This window comes from Scomber japonicus, chromosome 9 (genome assembly GCF_027409825.1).
Source record: "Scomber japonicus isolate fScoJap1 chromosome 9, fScoJap1.pri, whole genome shotgun sequence".
Taxonomy (NCBI): domain Eukaryota; kingdom Metazoa; phylum Chordata; class Actinopteri; order Scombriformes; family Scombridae; genus Scomber; species Scomber japonicus.
In genome coordinates, this window is record NC_070586.1 from 15605641 (window position 1) to 15622969 (window position 17329).

Sequence of the window (17329 nt, forward strand, 5' to 3'; positions counted from 1 at the left end):
CTGAAGACTTGTTTCCACATGAGCCTGACAGCATGCAGAGGTCATTTTGAGCAAAAACACATTCACATGGAGTTTAATTTCAAAAGGTAGCCTACAGTATATCTACTATTGAAAAAAGAAATACTCCTGCTGTTGAAGGAAATGGTGTTGGATGCACTTGTGGTGGACAGGAAAGAAGGAAATTATCACCTGAGGATGTGTTGGCATGCAGTATGTAGAAAAATCAATTCCATTATCCTGAATATTCAGTAATTTATGCATTATCCTCTAAACAAGAATTTCTCTCATGTACTTCTTGTTAGTTATGCACACCTTGCATAAAAATGTTTAGTTTTAATTTATGAACAAAAAAGCAGAATATTACATCACAATACGACTTAACACTTACAGTAAATCAAACTTAAAGTCTTAGAGCACCAGTGATGGGAAGTAACTCAAGTATTGTACAGTTTTGAAGTACTTTACTTGATTCATTAAATGTTGTGCACATAATATTACTACTTCACTATATTTTGCCAGCAGAAACTGCACTTTTCACTCCACTACATTTCTCTGACAGCTTTAGTTACATTGCAGATTAAAATCATGTGTGAAAAATATAATCAATTAATACATTTTGAAGTAATATTATAAATCAAGCTACTAAGAAGTATATAAAGTTACAATTAGTGTCACATTTCACCAGCTCCACACATGAAAGCATTCTGCATAATGACTACTTTTACTTGTGGTATTTGGAGCATGAATGCATGAATGAATGAATGAATGAATGAATGAATGGATGAAACTAAACTTCATTTAACCACACGAGGGAAATTTACTTGCAGCTCAAAATTAGAGAATAATATAAGATAAAAGATAAATATAAACCTAAATACTATATCAATACTCACATACTTTAAAAACTTTTTTTTTTTACTATTACTTGTGACAGAATATGTCTACACTGTTGTGCTTCCATTTTTCTTTAGCCCCTCAGTTTTGTTGACATTGACTTTACTTGTTAGGGTCCCACAGACGTAACGGCTGCATGTATAAAATATGAATTGCAAAATCAACCTTTTATACAAGTTACAAGTATTTTCCCCTCTTTATTCTGAACTTATTAAAACCTAAAAATAAAGCTGTAACTATATACCATGGGTGTTCAATAGAAAAACACAAAATACAAAGTAAGCCTAAAGCATTATTACAACACCAAATAATTAAAGAAAAAGGCACAATATTTACAGTGACATAATGTTTGGGTTCAATTCTTCCCCAGACCTCTTATGAACAAAGGGTAAAATAGACTTCCAAAAACAGGAATTCAAGTAGACATATTTAGGATTTAGGCGAAAAACATACTTTCAGCCTCAAATCAATTATTAAATAAATGATCATCCACTGTATATAACAGTGTCTTACAGCTCTGAGAAAGTAGATAGAGATAAAGAAGATGTTCTGTAGCACACTTGTGATACATGTCATCAGTTCAACATCGTGTTTGTGAGCAATTCTCATTTAAGTGTGAAAAGTCATGAAATGTTTGTCACAGTTGTGTGTGCAAGGCAACAGAAGGGAGGACCCAAGTGCAGATTACTGACAAAAGAGATTTTACTAAAACTAGTGTTCCAAAAAATAGGCTTATTGTCAAAGAATTGAGAAGGCAGCCCAAACAAGCAAACAAATCCTGAGGGGCAAGGCAGGCAGCAGATTAAAACACAGACAGCAATCAACAGGCAGAAAACCAGGAACACACAAACTGTACAGGATCAGATTCAGGTAACGGGAGCATAAAGACACATAGCAACATTGACAGTATAACCATAAGTGAATGAACCTGAGCAGGTACAGTATACAAACTGCTGGGGCTGATGGGACAATGAGAGGCAGGTCAGGATGATTGGGGAGTGAGAATAGGTGAGCTGGTGTAGGTGGTGGAGTCGAATCGTATCTGGTGGACAGGTGAAAAAACGTCAGAGACTGAAAAGTGAGGTGTAAATGCAGATTACACCAAAATGACAAGTTGTTGTGACAGTATCAATTAAACAGTGTTACACACATTTCCTGATCTGTTAAAGAGAGTTCGGGGGCTCCAGGGTTAAATGAAAAGCCCATCATAAGAGACACTCAGTGCTTAGCTCAAAGACAGAAACACCTGCACATTTTCCTGCAGGTTGATGATGAATTTATTCAAGTGACTGCAAATAGTTTGTATTTTTGAATTTCTAACACAACTCAGAGTGTCGGATACCTTTATAAAAGGTCAGGAAGCTAGGAGAAAGTTAAAACTGTCATTAGAAGTCTTTATCTTTGAAATGTCTTTCCACAAAGTGGATATTTTTATTATCATATAATCATAAGTCCTTGACAGTGTCCTCATCCTTGTCACATCTGTTATCTTATTTTCTATCTCCGCCTCCCCTCTCTTGTTGTCTCCCACCTTATCTCTGCTTTGGTAGCTTTGTGTAACACACACACACACACACACACACACACACACACACACACACACACACACACACACACACACACCTACACACACACGCCTTTACCCTTCTTCTGTTTTTCTGAGGGTCAGTATCTTATACTTTAAGCCTCCATCCTACCTATGAAAACACACACACACACACACACACACACACACACACACACACACACACACACACACACACAGCATTCAATTTGTCTTTCTCACAGCACGGAAGGAAGAGTTATCAAAGTGAATGGCTCAGTAGGACAAACAATCAGTGCAAGGGTCAGCTCCAGCAGAACAGAATAAACATGATGGAAACCGCTCTGGTTGAAGATAGACATTTCCCAGAAGGATATCAGATGGTTCGAATCAAACCAGCAACCTCCCCCCAAGGACAACCACAGTCTCTGCTGAAGAGGAGTGATAGCATCAAGCAAACTGGAAAACCCACTGTGAGAGGAGTCAAAGCTGTGTGTTTCTTTCAAGAGAGACAAGTGATGGTGAACAATGAGAGTTTAGATCTGTCAATATATCTGTGTCATATTATCCCTGTTTTGGCATCTAGTGACAGTCATTGTTTTGCTTGTGAATGACCTGAAACCTAAGCCTGAAGCGAAGAAGTGTTTGTGTTCGAAAATGAAAATCAGCCAGGAAAATGAAGGCACCTGATAGTGTTGCAGAAGGCTTATACCGTGTTATTATTTTGCAAGCTCAAGACCTCAGCACAGAGCCAGTAATAAACCAAAGTGCACACATCACCTTCCTGCAGTACTAGAAAACAAAACCACCTACAAATCATCCAAATGATCTCTGTTAAAGGTTAATCTTTTAAACTACGGGCATTTGGCTTTTCAAATTTTTGTGCTCAAAGTAGAGTTCGAAGTCGATGTTTCCATGTCATTCAGTCTATTCCACAGATTAGCCACAGATTTACACACTTTACTCCCTTTCTACTATAAACTAATGTGCGTGAATCTATGGCGCGTCTGTCAGCTTAAAGCACCTCACCGTGAAACAGGGAGGAAGAGGAGACAGAGGGACGGGGGTGGGAGGAGGGTGCAAAGGGTGGAGGGGGGGGGGGGTAATCATCAAAGCACTGTAAAATCCCGTCTGCTGCAGGCTGTGAGGGAGAGCGGAGATTCCCCAAGAAAGAGCCTTACGGCTAGGATGATACAGTCAGTAATCGCTTTCACCTTTGGAGGAAACAGAAGAATATAACACACAGATATTCAGAGTGCACACGCACACACACACACACTCACACACACGCACGCACGCACGCAAACACACACACACACACACACACACACACACACACACACACACACACACACACACACACACACACACACACACACACAGAGCAGCAGCTCGAGAGTAATTTGCCCCTCACAAGGATTTCATGTTTCTATGGAGAAGAATGTCTATTTTTAGGAGCAATATAAATAGATTTTTCTGTAGCTCCAATGCTTGCATTCATGTCTGAATGTTCCCAGCAGTCTTTACTGTATATTATTTTCTTATCTCCATATGTGTTTCTGTGTTTTTCAAAATCACAGAGCTGAGATTCATCTGTTATCCTGACTCTATGTGTGTGTATGTGTGTAAATAACAGTCCGAAACATGAACACTTCACTGGCTAAGTGCGGACAGTGCAAGAAGTGCAATTTGTCTCAGTGACATTAGTGCTGAGGTGCATGGTCTCACGGATACTCAGTGTAGGAGGACAATGCAGGGGGAAAGGGAAAAGTGCCTGAGTGTAATTGGTGTGTGAGTGTTTTAGAGGATGTCACATTCATCAATACTCTTTCCACAGCCCCCCTCAGAGCAGTAAAAGCATCAAAAGCGCTGAGATAACAACCATCTTTCCAATACAGTATCATGGAGCTGGTTTAGGTCCTCTGAGACAAATAATCCTGTATCTAATTGTGACAGTTTGGTGTCCTGATGTTTTGAATTTATTAAACCAACAGGCAGCGTTTAACCCCCGTTAATACACATGTCTGATCACCAGGCTTTAGGAAGTGGACACAAATGGAGCAGAGGGACACTGGCGACTTATTGTGGAGGCGGGGTGGGGTTGAGACTGGGAGCAACTTTGTAGCCGTGGAAACAGTTGCTAAGTAGCAAAACCGAGGCATCCCTGGACGGAGAAGGGACAATGGTCTGATTGTGACATGCATGAGAGGCAGAGGGCAGGAAAAGAGGAGGAGGAAGAAATATCCAAAACATTTTAACAAGACAGTGAAATTATTAGCAGCTGATTAATTACAAAAAACTGTGTTTGTGAAAGTTGTCTTTTTATGGCTGTCAAGCAACAAAGCACTTACTAAATCCTACAAAGTAATTCTACAAGATGCTGTAACATCAGGAGATAATGAAAAATGTCCATCACAATATCCCAAAGCCCAAAGTGAAGTAAGCTGCTTATTTTCCCCAATCTTGTCTTATCTCTAACATTATTATGATACCTGCAATAAATATATACAGTAGCTACATAACACATGTCCAATGCCAATTACTGGGCACACCCCTTATGCCAGTTTGGCTATGTGATGAATATATACCCATCCCAAGGTGAATGCCCCACTGGCTAATTTTAATGTGTATGACTGGTGCTGGGTTTTAACCATTTTTTCTTTCACATCCATCTTATTCAAATGTTCCCTGGAACGAATTTTATGCTGACCACCCAAATAAAGGCCACAAGTTGGAATGGTTTGCTCTCACAGTCAAGTAATTATTTATACTACTAAATTTATACTACTAATACTACTAATGAAGTTTTGACCTCCTCAGTTGTTTTTCCCCCATAAACAGTCCAAAACCTACAAATATTCAATTCGCTGTCAAATCATAATAGAAGTGGGGGATTTTCAACAACTGCAACTCATAATAGCAGCTGCATGATAGTTATTGTACTTAATGTTTTATTAATGGATTCATTGTTTCCTGCATCTCAAAAGAAACAAACTATTTGAAAAACATTTGGATTATCTGAAAATTGCATTGTCACAAAGCTGAAAACAGGGTTGTTATTATTTATTGGAGATGTGTGAGTTTCATAGAAGAGTGAATAATATTTATCAGCTCATGTGCTAAAAACTGTGAATTGTGATATCTGCTAAACGATTATAGTATTTTTTCCCCAAAGAATTAGTAATACATTTTTTTTTTTTTAAAGCAGCAAAGTTAATTCTTGATGGTAATTTAAGAAAACAATACTAAGCCAACATTTCAGAGGTGTGTTGTGCTACAAACTCACATCCTTCTCCTTACTTGTAGGTGTTTTCATTTTCAAACATGTAATCTTCATGTGACTTTACTTGAGGCAGTTTATCATATTTCACGCAGCTCCCTTTATACTGCAGCAGTACTCTGCAGCCCCTACAAACTGATTTTAATGTGTAAAATCTACAGAGTTCCCCTCTAAGTTTAATTAGCAGGCCAGTTGTATGGTCAAAGTTTGATTGTGTTTGCACTGACCATTTATTATCATTATCATTTTCTGTTAGTATAAAACAGTAAAGTGTGTTGATGAAGAAACAGTACATAAAGATAAGTATATACTGTACTGTATATTTAGTATGAAGCTTGGAACTGGGACACAGATATGGTTTTAACAAGGGCATGTAATCTGGATGACAGAGTCAAAATGATAGATAAAGGATTTTAAATAGCAACAAAACAAAAAGAACAACCTTAAAATGCCACCAAGCACACATCAAGACAAATCTATCCTATCGATTATTTGTCCCTAACGGAGCAATTACACTCAGGTGTGACTCCCAGGCTGCAACATGTTCCTCTATCTCTGCACTTCCCTTCACTCATCTGTCCTTCCCCCTCTCCTCTGTTGCCTCTCTCCTCTCTCGTCCGTCCACATCGCCACGCCCTCTCCCTCTCCCTCGCTGCTGTGAAATCTGAGTGACAGAAAACAGGGACAAAGGGGACATCCCATTAATATGCTAATCCATGCGGGGAGGACTTCAACACGAGGAGCACAGTCAGAAATACATGTGTGTCAACTGTGTAAAACCACAGCTCAGGGAGGAGGAGGGTGATATGAATGCAGTGTGTGGAGAGACAGCTGTGGACTGTAATACGGGTAATAAGTGTTTGTGAAGGGAATCCCTGTTTCATAACTCACCAAATGCCACAAAATCTTTGCAATAGACTCAAACTTGAAATATTGTGTGTGGTTTTTTTTTTATAGCAGGTGGATCTTGCAGCATGTGTGACTTGTATGTCCTTGCCATGTGAGGCCCAGCTCGCTTTGTGCTGGCATCAATAATCCATGCAACCTACTCTTGTTGAAGAGACAGCAAAGCACTGAGGGCTTATGTAAGAGAGTGTCAGGTCTGAGAGTTGGGATCGACCCTCCAGGATACGGCTGACTGACAAGAAGCGAGAAAACTACAAGAACATGCTCTTAAATCTGTCACAGCAGTGAAACAAGCAGATTCTACAGCCTTTGTACACTCATTCTCTGCTCACAAACAAACTTTTAGTGCTAGTATGTAATGTATGCTTTGACATTCTTCATTCAGAAATAGTCTTGTTTTGTTGCAGATCAGGCTGATGCAGTTTGAAATGGGTTTGAAAGATGTCGTCTCCTTATGCTCGCTGACCCGAGGGATGGGACTGAGTACAGGCCTGCTCTCTCTTCTTTCTCAGTAAATGTACCACGCTCAGCCTCGCACAGAAAGACAGAGATAGACAGCCAGCCAGAGTGTTTCATCCCATTCCCCTTATCTCTCTGGCCAAAATCCCCTGCCTCCAGGAAGCAATTTAAAGGCCAGACGGAGAGAGAGAGAGAGAGAGAGAGAAAAAGAGATGCGGGAATGCAACCTCATGATAACACACTGGAGATCACAACAATACAACAGGCTACATCCAAGCCATGTGTAAGTACACTAAAATGCATGAAAACATAAAAGAAATGACATTTCAAGTGAAAGCCCAGGCTTACATTTTATCTTGAGCCACATGTGGTTCATCAAAGAAACTCTGACACTGTTGAAAGCCAGATAAGATTCTTTTCACACATTAATGTATGAAGGAGCAACAATAGCATAATAATAAAAAAATGAATAACAACTGATTTATTGTTTTATGGGTGTTTAAGGATAGTTTTCATAATAATTTGACTTTGGTAACACTGTAAAAGTATATAAACATTTCATAAATAGTTTATAACAGACTATAATGTAGTTATAAGCATAACATCTGTTACTCCCTCCCCATATAATGGACCTTGGTATATAAATGGATAATAAATGACAATATAGTAAAATACAGATGTACTGTAATAATACATAAATATGCCTTCACTGGAGTAGTAATAGTTGTTGATGAAAACTATACATCAATAAACACCTTAAAATGTCCATATAACTGCAATGGTGTGTTATAAAGCATTTATTAAATGTTTGTATAGTGCTTGTATGTGGTGCTTATGTTATACTAAATGCAGCGGTTAAAGTAAAGTGTATCAGTTAATTTTATCTGTTGAACATCTAAACATATAAATATCAAGAATATTGAATGTGGTACAGACTCTGGGCCTCTCAGGTTGAGATTCTGTGATTGTATTGATTTTCTTTTAATAGTATTGATAAGTTATATATGGGACCCATAGAGGGTGACAGAAACAGGAGGAGGCTTTTGGACTGACAATCTCAGTCAGTCAATCCAAACACAGAGAAAAGGGGCCTTTCATGTTTTTTCTGAGTTTTGGGGCCCCTGTAGATTCTCCTACATGCTTAAAAGTGTTTCTTTTGAGGAAAAATGCCAAAAGTTCTGGCTGTCAAATTTTAAAGCAGAGAATGTAAATGTAATACTTTGCTATTTTGGACTGTTGAATGTCACCTTGGACTCCAGGATACCTTGATGGATGTTTTCCACTACTTTCCTGAAAATAATTAATTGATAGTAAATATAGTTGTAATCCTTATTTTTGTGACTGTGAGATGTCGTTTATGATTAATAATATTCTGTGCTAGAGGTGCATCATCGTCTGGAAGCTGCCCATCCGTGTCTTGAGCACTCATTGGGTGGGGATTCAGCCCTCTTGTAGAGTACATACTGTAAACAGGCTGTGTTTTTTGCACTTTTAAAAAAAAAAATCTCTCTGATAAAGGCCAAGTGCTGAAAAAAGGCTGGTGAAATAAATAATGATGTCAGTTCAGCTTTTCCACATTTCTTACACCTAGTTGGCTGTGAAGATAGCGACAGCGCACTCCTTCGTCTCTGTTATTGTTGGTGAAATGTTCTTGTTGCTTCAAATTGGTCTGTCAAAAGCCAACATGACACCTTCATGAATTGTGTGTGTGTTGGGATTTTGGGAGTTTCATTTTACAGCTACATGAATCATACGAGTGTCTGACATTAAACATCCCTAATGGTTAAGGTTTCATCCTTGGTTTGTGATATTCTGTCATATCATTCAAACTATTCCTCTTTGATTCTGTAATATCTGATGAATCCTGCTCGTTTGCATTTGGCCCAACATAACCAGACTTTGTGGTAGAGTTTATAATCCTTAGAGATAAACCCCTTGTTGGTTATTTTCATTTTGTTTTATGTATATTTGTGTATTTGCTGTCTTTAGGACTCCAAAATCTGATGAATACTGCTTGTTGAGATTCAAGGTAACTATCTGAGTTAAACTTTTCCATGAGGTGTTTACATTATTTTGGCGACCTATGTAACCAAATATGTAGGCTATGTGTTGCGTCATCTTTGATTGACAGATAATTTGCACTTAATTGTGCTTATTAAAATATATTGACACTTTAACCATTTTTGAACATAAGATGATGCTGATTAATACATTTTGGTTTAGACAGTTGTGTGAAATATATATAAAAACGTATGTAATAATAATAATAAACATGGTAATGCTAAACTAATTCCAGAAAGAAGAATTTAATATCTTGTAAACCAAAGTTACACATTAGAGAGCTACAAGTATATAAACTTAATAGTTCATGATGAAACAAAACACGAGTTCTGATTCACAGAACTACTAAACCTCTTCCAACCATTAAGTCTATTGCATAATTAAGGCACTGACATTAGTCGTCATCATGAAGCGTGTCAGCTATTGCATCCAATTCAAAAGTGGAACCTCCACTCAGGTTGAACCCTCTCTGCTACGTTCCAGAAAGTAATTAATCTGAACCAGGATGTCAGTGGTTAATTAAATATTGAGGCAGCTTTAATGGCTGCTCTGTCGCTTTGCTTTATCGGTCACTTCCTAAGATGACAGTCCCATCTCTTTTCTTGTTCTGCATCAGGAGACACACTCTTCTCTCCTTATCTGAAACAGTGGCTCTATCTGTTAAACCCAGGACTGTGGTACAGTAGAGTACACTGCGTTTTAGAAAACTGGCGACAGCCAGTATGGATTTAAACAACTCCACCGAACATACAGGCATTAGGAATTATGAAATACATTCATCAAGTGTATTTGGTATAAATAAATCCAGAAAAAAAGGAAATCCTCTTTTCCTACTGCATTGTGCAGCAAGCTCATTAGAGTTCAGCCTTTCAGCAGATGAATTTTGATATTGGAGAGGCTGAGGTCATAATCTGCTCCATATAAACTCAGCTGTCTCTACTGTTTTTTATCCCTGACTCAACCAGGTAGGTCGGTTAAGAACAAAGGCAGACTTTACAGTGAACGTCTGGGAAATGATGGGAAGATGTTCTTAAAGGAAAAGTTCTACATTTTTAAAGGTTAGCTCACAAAAATGCTTGAACTGGGGGAAAGAAGAACTAATGTTTGCCTGGCTTCATTTAAGGTACAGAATCTAATAAAAATGACATCTGAACTACATTATTTCTAGAGCTTTAGAGGTGCTGGTATTTAGTTTACTTTGGACATAGCCATGCAAGCTGTTTGCCTCTGCTTCCAGTCATAGTGCTAAGCTAGTTAGCTAACAGTGGGTTGTCACTTAGTACAGTCAATAAATAGTCAATTTAAGATAAGATAAGATAGGATATTCCTATATTAGTCCCACAATGGGGAAATTTGCAGTATTTTTAAGAAAATATAGCTTCTCAAATCTTTATGTAATGTACTTTTGGTAGTGACAAAAAAAAAAAAAAAGACAAACTAAGCTAAACTAAGCGATTGCTTATATTTTCATATTTACAAGACACACATTACAGTGATATCTGTTTTCAGTTTTTGGACTTTTTCTCTAATCTATTTGGTGGAGCTGTTAACAACTCACAGACATCTGAAATGTGACCCTGACTACACACTGATTTTTGTAAGACCTTAAAAGCCCAAAAGGTTGTAAACACTGGTATAAATCTTCAACAATGTGTTGTATTTTAAAATTGTGTTATATTATCCATTGTGTCAAATCTTTATCTGAAAAGTAACTAGAGCTGTCAAATTAATGTAGTGGATAAGAAAGGACAATATTTCCCTCTGAAATGTATTGCAAGTATAAAGTAGCATCAAATGGAAATACTCAAATAAAGCACAAAACCTAAAATTTGTACTTAAGTACAGTAATTGAGTAAATATACTTTGTTACTTCCCACCACTGGTGTTGTCAAGAGTAAATAAGCATGTACCAAAATGTTGGACTGTTACTTAAATCAGACAAACTAAAGAAAATAACTATAACAAACAGCAGCAGACAGCAGCTGGTTTCTATCAGATTAGTAGAGTTCAGAGTACGCCAGATGTAGCTGCCTGTCAGATTAAAGTTTTGTCAGGATTAAAACGGTCTGACTCTTTAATACCAACTGCACCAAAATAACAGAATACACCAACCAGCTGCAGACAGACTCTCAGGTATTTCTGTCTGCATGTTGGGTAAACTCTCTGAATATTCAGCAGTTTGTTCAGTTTGCTCACTGACCTGCACAGAGCTCTGAAGCTGCCAAACCCAAATTACTTCTGTGACGCAACTGTGTTATGAATGAGATTTCCAGTAACATGGTTGAATAACTACAATACAGAGAGACAACAGGTAAGGACATGTCCTTGACTCTGGCATTAAGACTTTATCACACTGATGCTGGTTTCTATTTTAAGAGGATGAAACACTCACATTCATCCAGATTTGTTAAATTTTTCAGTCCTTGAGGGAAAACTGCAAGATGGAAATTAAGAGGAAATATCTCTAATATAAATTATTCCTCAGATATGACCTGACAGGTGAATTTAATTTGCATTTGCCTACAGGATAAAAGAAAAAGTAACAAAAGAGCACCACCTAGTGGCTGCTCATGGTTACTGTTTCACATATAATTTCCTTCACAAGGGTCTCAAATAACTACAACCTCTATAATTTACTGGAGACATTGCAGTCAGATCAAATTAATAATACCTCTCTGTTCAAACAGTTTGTCTCAAAATAAAAGGAAAATCTGACCAGGATAGACCTTTTTTCACAGATGACATGTAAGAAAAACAATTTAAGGGTCTAGATATTGTCCATGTTCATGCTCACTCATTGTTAGCATCATTAGTAATACCTGCGTTCCCCCCAAACAATTGCTGCGAAAGAGCTTGATAATAAGCCAAAAAGCAAGTGGTTACATTGAATACTGTAAAGATCATCGTTCATATGAGTTTCAATCAACTGACGGCAAAATTACAGCATGCAGTGTTTTGTGGCACTGTTTATGTGCCATGCAAATATTTAATGTACAGCAGTAACAGTGAGCATTATATCCCTTGTTTTGTTTGGCTCATTTGTTTTTCCAGTAAATGAAATTTGATTATAAAAGTCTTTTTATTATGAACTAAAAATTTGGATTTTTTTTTTGACAGATTAAATATATGAATAAAATCTAAACACACGTGTACTTGTTCCAGTGCATTTTTCTGCTGAGTTGTAACAGTAAGGACAAAGGATTCATCTGAAATAAAGACTTAAACAGGTCTGAAGTGTAGCAGTCAAGAAGAGCTACAACTATTAGTCATGTGACAGAAAATAAATCACTATTTCAATAATCAATTGTAATTTTTGGAGAAAAAAAAAGACCAAATTCTCTTAATCCCACCTGAAAATGCAGTTATTCCGAGTGGCATACTCAGTCTCACACTACATAATTACATTCTTGTTTATCCATTGTACTATGTAGTTTCATTTTTTAAAAATTAATCTTAGCAAAAATTGCACTAAATTCCACATGAATGTTAGCTGATTTATGTTTGATGTACTGTTGACATTTTAATTTGCATCTTGGAGACATTTTCTGACTCATTTTAGAGCAAATAACTTAATTAGTAAATTCAATAGCTGAGTTTCAGACTCTCAGAAAGAAACACAAAAGCATTATGGAAACAACTTGTATTATTTATTTTGGGCTGAATCAATGAATACAAAAACAATTGGGGTTGACTGACAGTGCGACCACAGAAAGTATTTACAAATGCGTATCTACAAGAAGAAACTGGATACTTGAAATCTGCCTTCCCAAAAAAGGGCAAAAATAGAGAGTGAGACTCAAAAAAGGTGGAGTGAACAAGTGCTGAAAATTACACTGGGGCTGTTTGGATGAGTCGCTGCTCTGAACACTTCTTTAGAGTCAAAACACTGAAGCATCGTCATTATTCATGCTCACAGCTGACCGTTTATAAAAAGTTGACACTGCGCCTCCTGCTGTGGATATCTCATTTAGACAGGAGAAGATCAGAAACCTCAAAGACCATCGACTCCCCACAATGAGATCCCTCCAGCCCTTTCCGCACTCACGACAAGTTCCAGTCACCTGCTTTTTCTCTATTTTCCCTTTTTGGTGTGTTATGAACAATTTAAGAAGCCTCCTCATCGATCTTTGGCGCCAAGTAGTATTTGACGTGTCCCATATCAGCAATCTTGTACTCAACCACTGTGGAAAAGACAAAAAATACAAGTCAGGGCCACAACATAAAAAATAAAAAAGAGGTGTAAAAAAGTGTGTAAGAATTGAAATGAAGATGGTGCAGACTGGATGGATGCTCTTACCGAGGGGAATATCAGCAGACATGCTGAGGGTAACTGTCTTGGAAAGTGGTGTGGCCTTGGTGAAGAAGTTCAGGTAGTTGAGGGCAAAGATCAGCTGAACGGGCTCGTTCATCTCAATAGTAACCTGGAAATAAATTTAAAAAGAGTTAAGTCAAGTATTATACATAAATAATTTATTGGTTTACTTGAGCCATTAAACATCTGGGATTTTTGCTTGAAAAATGATTCAATCAATATTCAACCATCATAATAAATGATAATAAAAGTTCATACTCACAGCCTCATCCTCTTTGTCTACGTTGCTGGTCTGGGACAGCTTGACGTTTCCGGTGCCGAGCTCTCCGGTGGCAGAGAACTTGACTCCATCCTTGGCGCAGGAGATCATGACAGCATCGCCGATCTGGGACAGGTCACGGCAGATACGGGCAAACTCCCCAGAGGGCATCTTCACTACACAGCTGTACTCCTGCTCCTGGAGGGACAGATGGACATTGGACAGTCAGGAACAGCATGCATAAAAGACTACATCAGACACTGAGGACAAGGAAAGGACACCAAGTACTTACTGGAATACCGAGCTGCTCCACATCCAGGTCCATCAGTTTCATCTCATAATCGGAGACTTTCTCCTGGTCTGTGGGAGTGACGAGAAAAGTGGTCAATAGGACACTAATACTGAAGAAACGCTGAACAGCATCTGTCAAGCTGATCATCTTCCACTTTTAACGCCAACAGCAAAATTAAAAACTCACTGAGTGTCTCGAACACGAGGGCGAGTGTGTCTGCATTGTCTTCTGCTCTGAGGGTGATGATGTCCTCGTTTCCGGCACACTTCAGGATCTTTGACATACTGGATGGAAATAAAGAAAAAAAATGTTAAAGCATGTTTTACACTGAGCAAAACATTCAGGCAGCAGAATGTTCAAACAAGAATCAGACCACTATGATATACTTAAGAGCTGAAATTATTAATTAATAAATACAACTAGAAAGCCTACAAACTGAATTAGTGGAATCAGTTTTGAAATCACTTTGTCACCATTGTTTTCTATACATCAATTGATCAATTATCCACTAATTGATTCAGCTGGAGTTCAATGCCCCCAATGTACATAAATATATTTTATACTACAATTGGCTAAAAACACACTGCAACAGGTACTGAAATGATTAATCACCACATTTAAGTCATGAATACCGCCCATTCTATTTTTGCTTTTAAAAATGGAATAAACCAAATGCTGTCTTAGTCTCAATGATTAAAAATATCAAAAATATAAATGAACAGATGTAAAAAGTTTATTCTCATCATCATTCATTGTCTTCTGAAGTAATTAATTGGTCTATTAGAATTACCATCATAAAAACAAAGAAAACAAGCATGTTTTCAACTGTAGTTAAATGCCCCCATGCATATACAAATATTTTTATACTAGAATTTGTTAAAAACTTATCGTTACATCAAATCGTAATGTTTAGTATCGCCAAATCACAACAGAGTTGCCAAAACCACTGCAGAGTTGTGATTTGACGCTACACAAATAAAAATTGACTGATTTTAAATAATAACACTTAGTTTGAATAAATGAACGTGATTTTATTTAAGTGTATTAACTGTGTTCTGACTAATAAACATAAGTTAAACATCAAAAAGCCGGTCTAATGCGACAAAGAGGACAAGCGGCGCCCAACCGGAAGTGGAAGTTCCCGGGTTCGACACCAATTCCCGCCAAGCTTCCCGGCAAATATTTGGCGCTCAAACGACGTCACTGCGTCATCACAATGCAGCTGAGGTACCTCAAACTGCGCCAAGTGTCACTTTCACACAATAACGTTAAAGTTGAAAGTCAAATACAGCTCTAGTTTGATTGTAAAAAAAACAACGACAACTACAAAGTTATTGATTATAGGTTTACATGGTGTTGAAACTTTTGTGTTTAGTCCTGAAAGTAAAGAGTTAACTGAGCAGAGACATGCCCGGGCAACTCCGCCATGATGGGCCATCCTCTTTGTAGGCTTCTGATGTTATAAAAGACAAACTAACAAACCCTTTACTAACAATAACACACTAAAGCGACTGTTTTAATGAGCGTAGCGGCTTCTAATCTACATAAAGCCCGCCTAGTCAAAAGCAACTGACTTCTTTTGTGCAGCGCCACCTGTCAAACTACCATTAGTCATTAGTCAGCAAGTTTTACATTTTTGTGCGATTTAACGCGCTAAAGATAACCACAAGATATGTTCATGTTACGTTAAATGTGTTTGTGTGTGTCAGAGTTGTGAGTTTTTGCTCCACCTGCTCAGGTTGACCCCCATGGCCAGGTTTCTGTCGCAGCGGTACGAGTCGAAGCCGTCGCTCCTCAGGGTGAGCTGCACCAGGGAGACGTGAGACGAGTCCATGCTCTGCAGTGAGATCCCGGACGAGCTCACATCCCAGCAGGCTTCTGTGATCAGGTCCTTCAGAGCTTCCAGTACCTTCTTCAAGATGGATCCCTGAACCAGGCGAGCCTCAAACATGGTGGTGGTTTTGTTGTTTTCTTACTTCCGCGGGGAAAATGGAAATAATTCACGTCCTCGAAGCAGAGGCCTTAGGTCTCAGTTGATCCTTGATAACTGGACTCTTTGTGTGTTGTTATGTGCTGGCTGGAGAGCAGCAACACGGAAGCAAGTCTCTCTGCGGAGTAAGAAAAGGAGTTTGAGCTGAAAGCCCGCGCTAACGTTAGGCTTTAAAGACTCGATGAATCTACGTCACTTCCGTGTCGTGTCGTCAGTTCCGCGCCAAAAAATCAACTGGTACGAGCCGGCGGCCATAATGGAGAGGACACAAAGGGAATAGTTGTGTGTATTTATAGTTTCTCCATTATTTAAATACTACCTGATTATAGTCTGGAAATCTTTAGACAATAAAGCACATGGACCCATTTATACTGTTGGAGTAGACTATATTACTTGTTTTTAACAAGAAAAGGGAATAATTATTTTAAAACATCCAATAACACATACATTTTACTAAAATCTATCTATAATCTTTCCATTATTAAAATACAATCTGGGAGAAATTCAATTTGTCAAATTGAATGTACAGTGGGGGGAGTAGCAGCGTAAGAGTGAAAGTGATAAAATAAAATACTACATACAGTAAACTATCTCTGTGTAAATACATCTTCAATATATAACTGAGATTATATACATGTGTGCAATGTTCCTGGAATTAACATAGTAAGGACAGCATTAGTTTTTAGTGGGAATGGGAGGTGCTGGGAGCTGTGCTGTTGTGATGGCTGCCTCAGCTCAGCATAGAGAGGATGACAGGGATTGTCCATATTTATAATCTTTCCATTATTTAAATATATAGAGAGTATAAAATAAGCATATTAAGCTTTATTACAGTTACTGCCACCTTATATTTCATCACTTTTAACCCTGAAGTCACGTGGTATTGGTACTTGATCACAAAGTAGGTTGTAGCTTTATACTCCATTAGTCAGAACTGAAATAGGAAAAATGTTATTCCCATTATTATCCACCTTACACTTGGAACAATATGCTTTTAAAAAGCCTTAAAATTAGATTCTTTATCACCACTACAGTTGTTTAACTTCACTGTACACTTACGCTTACTTTTATTTATTCATTGTTTTATTCTATTCATTTTTCCTATTTTCTTTTCTTTCTTTCTTTTACCAAACATTGTTTTGGATGTTGTTGTGTTGCTGTTTCAACACTGTGGTAAATGTTGATTCTTCCTCAATGGTCAATACTACAATACTACAGTACCTTGTTATAGTCTGAAAGCCTGTAGGGAATAAAACATATTGACCCATTTACACTGTTGGAGTAGACTATATTACTTATTTTTTAACAAGTGAATATTCAATTATAAATAATA

General features: G+C 37.8%; 1 protein-coding gene across 1 annotated transcript; it reads right to left on the reverse strand.

The window, feature by feature from the left end:
• Positions 1–12768: 12768 nt before the first annotated feature.
• pcna (proliferating cell nuclear antigen) lies at positions 12769–16143 on the reverse strand. Its single transcript, XM_053324978.1, has 6 exons — positions 15737–16143; positions 14193–14290; positions 14007–14074; positions 13718–13912; positions 13441–13564; positions 12769–13324 (listed from the first exon to the last, which is right to left on the reverse strand). The coding sequence occupies exons 1-6, from the start codon at positions 15955–15957 to the stop codon at positions 13248–13250; spliced, it is 783 nt and encodes a 260-aa protein (XP_053180953.1). The 5' UTR covers positions 15958–16143; the 3' UTR covers positions 12769–13247.
• Positions 16144–17329: the final 1186 nt, after the last annotated feature.